We start from the raw sequence: 12,349 nt of genomic DNA, 5'->3' as shown, positions 1-12,349 counted from the left end.
TTGCTGCGTGTATATATCTAATATTGAAAAATAGTAATGATATATATTTTTTAGATGAAAAATGATATATATTTTTAGTTACCAAGTTTTTTTTTCATTTCCATGCCTTACTGTGTTTATTATCAAAAATTTCAGTTGTGAACGCATCATTTGGGGCTCAAGTTTTTCGATGTAATTTACCTATCAAAGTATCCAATGTGTTGTCTATTATCTATTTACTGACGGACGTAAATTACTTCTTTCCATCTATGTAGTTTCCCTACGCATGTATGATAAATTTCAAACGCTAGAATACATCAATATATAATTTGATATTAGTTCCTGATCATAATATATGCATGATTCAGTCCTTGTAGGACGTTTGTGATTTATATAGTCTTTGAAGGTCTTCTAAACTTCATATTGTGAAAGTGGACACTTTCAAACTACGCCTATTTTCATCTTGATAGGACTACAAAATTTTTCTCTCCTATTGTTATCATGAATAACGTCTAAATTTTCCTCATATCTTAATATTTTATGGTATAGGATGAGAACAGTGGAGATTGGTGGTTACACGTTGACAATTCGCCAATAGGATTCTGGCCGAAAACTTTATTCACGGGTCTATCTCAAGGTGCCCAAGAAATTAGTTGGGGTGGAGCAGTAAACTTTGACAAAAATGACGATAGTCCTCCCATGGGCAGCGGTCATTTTCCTGAGGAAGGCGAAGGAAAGGCAGCAGCAATTCAAAATATTCAGTTTGCAGATAAAAGCGGAAATACCTATGCATTGACAGACGGTGAAGAGTTTGCTTACGATGACAGGACCGATTGCTACAGGTTGGGAGAGTTCATAAATGAAAAGACAGGATCCAAGTTTTATTTCGGTGGTGTAGGCGGTATTATAGGTGGCTGTAAGTGATCGTAACTGCTCAAATTGTAATAAGTTCTCATTCTAGCAAAGGTGAATACTGAATGGAGAGACCACTTTATTAGATTCATGAGAATATATATAATTAACGGGGACATGATCTTAATTATATTTGGATTAATGAATTTCACGCAACTTTGGTTTATTTAATACCAACTTAGCTCATGATGTTTTTTTTGGCCTCCTTATGAGATGCAACAGTTGTGACGTGCCTTCGTTGCAAACATGTTAAATTATTTACCTTGTTCTGTTTGCGTCGGAAATTAATTTCATTTGGGAATTCATTACAACATTTATCGTTTTACAATAGATTCAAAAGAAGGAGCCTTTTTATAAGACTTTTATACACACAAAAAAAAAACAGAAATCTCCTAGAAACACACGCATAGAACGTTTATCAATCTTCTGCTTGCGTGAGATCTTTGCCTGTGCCGGGGACGCTTTGATCCGTGGACCGCCAAGAATCAGATCCGGTTGATGCGCACGAAGGCGTAGTATTCTTTGTCTCAATCGAGGAGACTTAGAACTGAAGTAAATAATCTCAACCAAGTGAGATTACTACTCATCTCAAGATCAAAATAAAGTCTGATCTCAAGGAAACAAGTGAAAGGTTGCAGATCTCTCGAAATCTCCCTCTTTATGCTGAAGTTCGCCAAGATCTCGCTTTCTCCTCTCTGAAATTCATGGGTTCTGCTCTCACAGGGTCAACACCTCCCCTCAAAGCTCTAAATTTCGGATTCCCCGTGTATAGGGTCCCTAGGGGTGTATTTAGGCTTCAGACGCCATGTTTTCGGATAATAATTCGTGATTTGATCTTATCTCCAGTTAGAAACGACTTTACCACGTTTAGGGATGACCCAAGGCAATTAGGAAGCAATGGAACGAACGAATCCCGAGAAATCATCGAAAAACACGTTTTGGGGGAGTCTGAATATGGGAGACACCTCGAAGTGACTCGGAATTTCCGAGTCACTTTGAGGTGACTCAGAATGTTTGCTAATTGCTAATCAAATGATGTACTAGCAAATACCAAAAAGAAAATTATTAGATAATCGTATTTATTATTAAGCCACGACTCTATAGGTAACGGATCATGGCAAATTATAAAGTACATAAGCAGACCGTTTTTTTCCCTCGACAATCACAAAAACACAGGTTGTTTGCTAACAAATACATTATAAACCATTAATACGTACCAAGATATGTCAAGAAACGCATTCATTTAGAATCCTACGAGATTGACATGGATATTCACTTTACATTTAGTAGGTTCATTTGAAAATCCAGTGCCAAACATAATATACATGTACAGATACACTTGAAGATTCAAGACCACGAACTTTTCAAACTTCTGGGATTTAGTTTTTGAACTGCATAGTATTAATTATTTCTTACCAAATATTTGCAATTTTATTGAGAAAATGAGAACAAAGTATAAACTGTAGTGCCAAAAGCTGTGTCGAGGAACCAAACCAAACGCCAATCTAAGAGAGGCAAACAAACTAAATATCAATGCACAAACAAAATACCAATTTTAACGTGGTTCGAAAAATTACCTACGTCCACGGGGCAAGAAAGGGGATGGGGTTTTCACGAATAGAGAAAGAGTACAAACTGAGATTACAACTCACTCGAAAGAACAAACTAATCTCACCAACAAACTCTTAATCTCTCCAAACAAAACCCTAAACAAATAGCTCAGAAAATACCTATTTTCTGTGCTCCAAATATCCCCAATTTTCTTCTCCCAATTCTCTCTTCCAATTGATCCATATATATAGAAATCCTAAAATCATAAACATACTAGGAATTCTAAACCAAAACCAAATCAAATTAGGAATCCTAATAACCTATTACCAAAATAGAATAGGAATCCTAATAACCTCATGTTACCAAAATAGATTAGGAATCTGTTTTCCAATAATTCTCCACCTCGGCGAAGTTTTCCCAAAGCTAAGCCGACACCGACCAAACCAAATGCCTCACTTGTTGCGTCCAGTACGCCACGGCAACGGACTCATGACAACGGACTCCATCCACACAAGTCGAGACCCAAACGGGAATGCGAACACTCACCCAAATGTCGATATCTACTCACCAAATCGGCTGCATCAAAACTGACTGCCTACGTATCCTCTTGCCCAAGGAATCAAGCATTCACGTAGTTCACCCAAACGGCCTCCAAAGGCCCTCAAACAAATAGAAAATTCTGCAACTCTTCCCCAATATCACCAACGGATCTACAACTGATAGCGGTCCCAAACTGATACAAATCAAACACCTCCATCTGAGGTGAACCAATGGCCGTATCCAAATCATATCCACCAGCTACAACCGTATCCAAAACCAATCCATCATCTGCATCCGAAATCAAATGATCCCCAACCTGTGTCACCTCAGCTGGAATCCCAAATGATGCAGTATGATCTGGAGTATGTGAGTTCCACCCAACGTGAAGTAGCATCCCCCTCCACCTGCTGCGATGCCGAGAGTCAAAAGTGACATACCTGCTCAGAACAAGATCAGAAGCTCCCAAACGATAATCAAATAAGCCTCTGAATCCCAAACGCGCAATCAGATCAAATCTCACATCCTCGATGTGACCAAATGCTGGGTAACCAAATATCCGACGCCAACCAAAATCTAAAGCAGCTCCACCAGATCCAATAACTTCTAATGCAGCAGTCGACGACCTATGACTAAGATGACCCAAATATGTCAAAGCTCCAGAACTAATGCCCGACAACCAACGCCGATCCTCCTCCAGAAAGGAACGACCCATCGAAACTGTCATCTCATCTTGTCGCCCCAAAGTCTCCACACCAATGAAGTGTATCCTATTGCCGTGAGCTCGGCACAAACGCAAGAAAGGGCCCTTACTAAAGCTAGAACAACGAGTTACCTTTCTGCCAGTACACTTCTTCCGATTGTTGTTGACTTCTAGGACTTTACACCAACGGGAACTGGTCGCGACCCAATAATACCTAGAACAATCACCAACTGTGAAAACTACAAAACGATTACCTCCCAATGATGCCTCCTTGGAAGGCCCCCAAATACCTAACTGAACACCTCCTAAAAGACCCCTCGCTCGATGGATAAGAGTGCCAAACTCCATCTCGGTCTTGCTCATCCCAATGTGCTCAAAGGACTTCCATCTGCAGGGCAAAGCACTCCTTAACAACCTATGCACGACATCACCAATCAAATACCCCACCAAACAACGTCATAATCTAGCCAAATCTAATAAAGTCGTTAGAGCTCTATCAATCACCGTACTCCCAAGAAAATAGTATAAGTTACTCTTTCTGACGCCCTTCATCACAATCATGGACCCAAATGTAACCTTCAAGCGTGCATCCGTCAAGGTCACCCTATAGCCTGCTGCCTCCAAAGCTCCAAGTAAAATGATATTCTTCTTCAACTGAGGAACGAACCTCACTCCAACCAACTCCCGAATCACCCCATCACTCATCCTGATCCGAAAGGTATCGATAACACCAATAGAGCATTTGTGATCATTCCTCATGAGCACGAAATCCCCTCTTTCCAACTCCTGAAAGCTGGAGAACCAATCCCTCCTAGGACAAATCTGGTATGTAGCACCCGAATCTAACATCCACTCTATAGAGTAGGCGACACAAACTGACGACAGTGCAGATAATGAGTAGCCTGAAGAATCTGAATCTGAATTGTTACCACTAGTCTTGACAATATTCACCTTTGAAGCTTGTATAGTTTTCCCCTTATTCTTCCCGGCTTGATCATTCAACTTTGGGCATTCAGCTTTCCAATGTCCATCTTCTTTACAAAAAGCATACCGATTCCTACGAATTCCAAGATGTGCTCCTCTAGAATGTGACATTCTACCTCGATTTTGGACCCTTTGCTCTTGCAACCAATGCCCCCGTTACTGGCTCAATAGAAGTCTCTTTGTCCTTCTTCCTGAGTTGGTAATTCACTAACGCAGCGGTGACCTCACTATATGAAAGAGATGCCTTCCCATTAATAAGAGTAAGGACAAACGTCTTATATTTCTCGCCGGGCAAGGAACTCAACAATAGCAACGCCTTGTCCTCATCTTCAACAATGACATCTACATTCGTCAAATCTGCAAGAAGCTTCGTGTAGTGGTTCATGTGATCACTAATGGATGTCCCCTTTTTCAATTGGAAGCGATAAAGCCTCCTCTTCAAATGCAAACGGTTTTCAACACTCTTCGTCAAGTACTTGCTCTCTAGGACCTCCCAAATCTTCTTCGCATAAGTTTCATTCATCACATCATATTTTAGATCTTGAGTGAGACAAGACCTAATCACACCACACGCTGTCCGATTCAGATCTTGAGTGAGACAAGACCTAATCACACCACACGCTGTCCGATTCATCTTTTTCCAAACCTTCTCATTAATGTCGTCCGATTTCCCGTCTAATCACACCACACGCTGTCCGATTCATCTTTTTCCAAACCTTCTCATTAATGTCGTCCGATTTCCCGTCCAACTCTAACGTATCTTCCAAATTCTACGCATTAAACGCAACCAAGACTTCGCATCGCCAAAGTCCAAAATTGTTAGTGCTATTAAACTTCTCCATGTCAATCTTCATCGAGTGAATACTCAAACTTTGGACAGTCTTCACACCTGAAGAACTACCCTCAACTCCCTCTTTTTTGGCCATAATCCTCAACACACCAACAACCAATGCGGAAACAAACGAAGAATAGATCCAAAACTAAGAAAAGAAAGAAGCTTTACCGAAAAGATCCCACATTTCTCACCAACTGAAACCCTAGACGAGCTTCTCAAATCGATCTACTCCTTCAAATAGCCCAAGCGTAGCCCGAGCTCTGATACCAAATTGTAGTGCCAAAAGCTGTGTCGAGGAACCAAACCAAACGCTAATCCAAGAGAGCCAAACAAAGTAAATATCAATGCATAAACAAAACACCAATTTTAACGTGGTTCAGCAAATTGCCTACGTCCACAGGACAAGGAAGGGGATGGGGTTTTCACTAATAGAGAAAGAGTACAAACTGAGATTACAACTCACTTGAATGAACAAACTAATCTCACCAACAAGCTCTTAATCTCTCCAAACAAAACCCTAAACAAATAGCTCAGAAAATACCTCTTTTCTGTGCTCCAAATATCCCTAATTTTCTTCTCCCAATTCTCTCTTCCAATTGTTCCATATATATAGAAATCCTAAAATCATAAACATACTAGAAATTCTAAACCAAAACCAAATCAAATTAGGAATCATAATAACCTATTACCAAAATAGAATAGGAATCCTAATAACCTCATGTTACCAAAATAGATTAGGAATCTGTTTTCCAACATAAACTTGCAATTTTCTTACTATGTTATTTTTGCTTTCGTCTATAGCAATCTCAATCATGTTTGACAGGAAGTAATACTCTCTATCTCTCATATCTCCTAATGAGTGTCCATCGACAACTATTAGAAAAACGTTTTATATATTAGGATTTACTTGATTTAGTTAAAATGTCGTTCTTTTGTTGATTGAATGTAATTTACTGAGTAAATTTTGATATTTTTTAATCTGACACATAGTCATGACTAATAGTTTGCATCAAACTGCGTCCTAGATAAATAGATAGTGAGGTTCACGTGCTCAGACTAAAAGATAGTGTTGATATTTGTTGGCCCAAATATGTTGATGGCCTGTGTAGGAGTCTAAAAATGCCTATGGGTATCCACACACAGCTCGAGAGGGAGAGAAGATGATGAACGTCGTTATCCGAGTCTAAGAGGATTATCTGTCGTCGACAAGCGCATGAAGTGAAACGACGAACCAAGTGGCACGCGCACATCAATCAACACGTGCGCGTCAATCAGTTTGTGAGCGTCAATCAACATGCGCGCATCAATCAACGCGTGCATGTCTATCAGTTCGCGCGTCAATCAGTTCGTGCGCGTCGGTCAATACGTGCGCATCAATCAACACGCGTGTATATCAACCAACACGCGTTCGGCAGTCAATCCCGCGACGAAGCATGCAAGTCAACAATATGGTCAAACACGTAAAACGGTGGAAAATATAAACCCCGGAAGAGTCAGAAAACCAAAAGAAAGTGTCAGGCTTCGGAACTCACGCCTATGCGGGACGGTCGAAACTTTTGGGGGCATTCTTCTGATATCATCTTGATCTGCCAAAAATATTTTTTAAGCTGGTTTTTAGGTATTTATAGGCATTTAAGGAGAGTAATCACCCCCTTAATTTGCTCTTTAATGGAGAGTTAATGGGTTGTAACCGCCCCCCATAAATCTCTCCATAATTGGGTGTAACCGACCCCCTTAAGTGGAGAAACGGTTTTAAAACCGTTCATGTTCCGTTTGAACCAGTCAAACACAAAGTGCGTGTTCTAGAAATGAACTCTGTGTCTTAAGCTTGGGATGCAGAGTTGAGTTCTGTGTTTGGGGATGAAAACGCAGTGGTGAACTCTGTATTTTGCTCTTAGAACGCAGATGTGAGCTCTGCGTTTGGAGTCTGGAACAAAGCCACTGCGTTTTGAGTCTGGAACGCGGCACGAGCTCTGTGTTTGGCTTTTGGGACGCAAATGTGAGCTTTGCGTCTTGAATCGAAGATACTATTGACTCATAATCTCTTTAGAGTATTGCGAAGATCGTCATATTATAATTTCTGTCTTGGCTCCTTGGAATGTGAAAGTTGTCAGGTTATAACTTGAATCATCAGTGTTTGGTAGGGATCAGCTACCTGCAGTAATTTTTAGACAGCCTACAGTTTTGAATATTATCAAACGGGTAAGAATACTTATGGTGTACTCACCCTTTATCCGAAAATCTTCTCATTCCAAACCAAACTAAAGATTAGGAATTAGAGGGTTTTTATAAAGTTAGATTTTATTTTTTCATGTTATGAAACAAACATAGAAAAAAAAGGATTCCATAAATCAATAAACTTTGTCTTAAATTTTTTTATGAAATAGGTAGAAATCCATAAAAAAAACCGGATTCCTAATCATATTCTTGCGCACTAGTGAACCAAACACACCGTAATCCAACGAGATCTTTGCCACCTAAAATTCATAGGGTTTCTGTATAATCTACCCCATATAAAAGGGATTGGGATCCTCTACTAATGGGTCCTCTACTAATAAAGAGATCTTAGCCTTTGATTTATCAATCAAATGCTGGCCTTCTTATTTTAATGATATTTAATAAACAATTTACTTCTAATATTGTTTATCTAGTGTTTGTATAATTCTATTTATTATAGACAAACAACATGTTGGAGGATGGATGGAATCGAGCATTCACGATCATATCAAATGGATTTTGGCTGAATTGTGGAGTGAAGCCTATGCAATTCAAATTAAAGATCCAAGTTCAAGCTTCATCCGTAAGTATACCAAATTGTGCTACATCGAAGATAAATCAATCTTGGGTATATTTAGTTTAGGTTTTATATTATGTGTGTTAGTACTTTAAGCTCAATCATATATACACACAGTAAAGTTGTTTATGTACACATGTATTTATAAGTTTTACAAAATACATGAGTTTTCACAAATAAAAATTCAATTTGAGAATTTTTTTTGTAACATGTTCAAAATCACATTTTTAAACATTTCTCAAAGTTTCATCAAGTTTAAAATTGATTTGTTACGTTTAATTGAATTTACAAAATCATGTTTTTCGTTTGTGCATGTTCGTGCATGTTTTTACAAAACAGATTAGTTTTCACAAATGGGAAGTGATATTTAAGAAATTCTTTCTCTAACATGTTTATCTACATGTTTAGAAACTTACCTTAAAGTTTTACCATTTTTGGAGTTGTTTTACTATGCCCAATTAATTTTACAAAATTGTGTATGTTTGCAGATTTTCAGAAACTATATATCTATGTTCAAACATTTATTTCTCTCAACTGGGAAACTATTTTTCAGAAATTCTCTCTCTAACATGTCATTCTACATGTCTAAAACTTTTCCACAAAATTTCATTATTTTTGGAGTTGATTTACTATTTTTAATTGATTTTAAAAAGCTGATATACAGTGCTACAGTATCTGCGATCGACCGCCACGGTCGACCGCCAAACTCTATGGAAGTTACTCAGCTTTGCATATGCCTCACGGTCGACCGCGAGAACGTAACGGTCGACCGCCATGCTGTCTTTTCCATCCTAACGGCTATTTTCTTGTAGCCGTTGGTTAGGGCTTTTTGGTCTTTTGTTTGGGGTTTTTGGCTGAGGTCTTTGGAGGCTATAAATACCCACTACAAGAAATCCGGTATTTAACGACCAAAATAAGTGAAGGGACCAGTTAACCGTCATTAATGTGTGTAAAATAACGACGGTTTTAAAGCCCTTCATCGAGTTATCACAATTATTAGAGTAATGATAGGAGATGGGATAACGGTTTTCTAGTCCCTTCGTTAATTTGGTTCTAATACCGTCGTTATTGGGCTTCCTAAAAGGCGAAGGAGTCTATTACCTTCATTAATAACTCCTAATCCTAATCATAACAGGCCACTAACCCAAACAACCAACTAACCAAAATTAATATAAATTAAGCACCGAATTGAAACCCAAACAACCCGATAAGCACAATCTCCTCTCATAATTTGAAACCCAAACCAACGAGGATTACTTATAAAGCCGAAACCCTAATTTTTTTTCGTTCACGTTGAAAGAATCGCCAGCGCCACCTCTTCCCACCGCCAACAGTTCGTCGTGGTCTCGAGTCGTCGTACGTCTTCAGTTCGTCTGCAGATCTCGTCGTCGAGATCTCGTAGCCGTCGAGCAACGCCACAGAACCGCCCAGCGTCGTCGTCGCCCCAGCGCCATCGCCGCCCCAGCGCCATCGCCGCCCCAGCGCCGTCGTCGAGAACTCTTCCTCCATCGCGCGGCTCGACGTACGGTAACTTGTTCAGTTACTGTTTGATTTTAGTACACACCCTATACTTTAAACTAGATTGCACTTAAGTACCCCTTGTAACAATTAAAGCCAAAAAGATTTATGAATTTGCAAATAGGTGTTGATTCTATTCTTTCCATCAAAAAATATTTATATGATTGTTTAAAAACTTGTTCAGTTACGGTCTCTTATTTCTTAAAACATTTATATGATTGTTTAAAAATATTTATGAATTTGCTAAATTGATTCCTCGAAGGTAATTTTTGCAGTTACTGTTTGATTTTAGTACAGACCCTATAGTTTCAACTACTTTGCACTTAAGTACCCCCTTGTAACAATTAAAGCAAAAAACATTTATGAATTTGCAAATAAGTTTTGATTCTATTCTTCCTATAAAAAAATATTTATATGATTGTTTAAAAACTTATACCAATCCCACCGATAAGTAATTGCTTAAGGAAATTATTGGAACAAATTGACAAGCATTGGTCATCATGATCATTATCTAGATTTGGAGAATTCCAATGGCAGACAAGATAGTATTCAAAAGTTCTTTATTCTTAAAACTATGATATTTCTATTATTCACGTACTCCGTCTACATCTCCACTTTCACGTGTTGTCCAAATCCTTACTCAATCCCCGCTCTTTTGACTGCTCACTCAAATGTTCATCGCTACAAGAAATCTAGTATTTAACGACCAAAATTAGTGAAGAGACCAGTTGACCATCATTATATACATGTTGCAATTATATTGGCTTAAAGTACCCTATACATGTTGCAATTATATACCCTATACATGTTGCAATTATATACCCTATACATGTTGCAATTATATACCCTATAAATGTGTGGTATTTACTTAAGTTAAATGAATTTTAAATGATTATTTCTTTAGCTATTCAGATGTACTTGTCAAGCTTGGACATACCACTTTCCATTAACAAGTCATTTTGTTAGTTATAATCATAGTTCCTATGTCACATGTGCTTTGAAAGGAAAATGAGTTTTTTTTTACTAATTTGTTCTATTTACTAATTTGTTATATGGTAGTATTTTTGCCTTTAAATTGACCCTATAATTGCATAAATAAATACTTTCTGAATGACACCATATATAGGTTAACTTCTTTGCATTAGAATGACCATATATCTGAACATATGAGTCTCTACATAAAATTAAGCATTTATTTGTGTTTAGTTTTTGAAGAGGTTGAAATATTTTTCAGGAAATTTTAGTACATTGCTTGAAATGGCGCCGAATAAAGATTGGATGGACCTAGTAGATGATGATAGACTTGATCCAAAATATAAAGAAGGGGTTGATCAGTTTTTAGACTATGCATATGAGAAGCTGTTGGATAGTTTTAATGAAAAGGATGAAGACTTTGAAATTCGATGTCCATGTGTTAAATGCAGCAATGTGAAGTCTGGTAATCGTGAGTCGGTAAAGACCCACTTGATTGTTCATGGAATTATTAAAAACTACAGATTTTGGTGTCATCACGGCGAAAGACAGGGTGAGTCCATTTCGGAGTTTGATGAAGAACAAGAAGAAATGATAGAAGAAAGCCAGAGTGACGATGAAATGCAAGAAATGATTGGAGATTTATTTCATAATTCAACTGGCGTTGTTGCACCTGATGCCACGTCGAGTCAGGATATTCTTGAGCAGGAACCAGATGGACATGCAAAACAATTCTACAGTCTTTTAGGTGACTCCGAGAAACCTTTGTATGAAGGCTCTAAATGTTCAAAGTTATCTGCTTTAGTGAAATTACTTCACATAAAGAGCCTAAATAGGTGGAGTAATAAATCATTCTCAATGTTGCTCCAGTTTTTGAATGAGGAGCTATTGCCAGGGGAATCAACACTGCCTAATTCGTATGACGAGGCCAAAAAATTAATCCGAGACCTTGGCCTATCATATGAAAAAATTGATTCGTGTCCATTCTCTTGCATGCTGTTTTGGAAAAATGAAGAAGGTCTTGATACGTGTCAGAGATGTGGTGCTTCTAGATGGAAACTTGATAAACATGGAAAAGAGATCAAGCGAAAGGCAAATGGTAAAAAAATACCACAAAAGACATTGCGATATTTTCCTCTTAAGCCACGATTGCAAAGGCTTTACATGTCTTCGAAGACAGCTTCTGATAAGAGATGTGGTGCTTCTAGATGGAAACTTGATAAACATGGAAAAGAGATCAAGCGAAAGGCAAATGGTAAAAAAATACCACAAAAGACATTGCGATATTTTCCTCTTAAGCCACGATTGCAAAGGCTTTACATGTCTTCGAAGACAGCTTCTGATATGAGATGACACCATGAAAGACAAGCTGAGGACGGAGTGATGAGACATCCAGCTGACTCTAAGGCTTGGAAAAACTTTAATGAGCTACATGAAAGCTTTACCGAAGAGCCCCGAAATGTTAGGCTCGGTCTTGCAAGTGATGGTTTCCAGTCTTTCACAAATTCAAAAGTTTCTTATAGCATATGGCCCGTTTTACTTGTACCATATAACTTACCACCAT

The 12,349-nt window shown here is 38.3% G+C and overlaps 2 protein-coding genes across 2 annotated transcripts in view; both read left to right on the top strand.

Moving 5' to 3' along the window:
• LOC109832040 overlaps positions 1 to 997 on the top strand; it is a 5,894-nt gene extending 4,897 nt beyond the window's left edge. The window contains exon 6 of the mRNA XM_020399496.1: positions 529 to 997. Coding sequence (XP_020255085.1) covers positions 529 to 903 — 375 coding nt within the window. The 3' untranslated portion in view covers positions 904 to 997. The remainder of the gene's footprint in view (positions 1 to 528) is intronic.
• LOC109834534 lies at positions 11,071 to 12,138 on the top strand. Its single transcript, XM_020402575.1, has one exon. It carries the CDS (start codon positions 11,071 to 11,073, stop codon positions 12,136 to 12,138), a length of 1,068 nt encoding a protein of 355 aa, XP_020258164.1.

Source organism: Asparagus officinalis, chromosome 3 (assembly GCF_001876935.1).
Source record: "Asparagus officinalis chromosome 3, Aspof.V1, whole genome shotgun sequence".
NCBI lineage: Eukaryota > Viridiplantae > Streptophyta > Magnoliopsida > Asparagales > Asparagaceae > Asparagus > Asparagus officinalis.
Note: the sequence above shows the minus strand (reverse complement) of the source record. Positions and strands in the feature narration are given on the sequence as shown.

Coding starts and splice junctions, on each gene's coding strand:
- LOC109834534 (XM_020402575.1), top strand. CDS start 11,071: ATGGCGCCGAATAAAGATTGGATGGACCTAGTAGATGATGATAGACTT.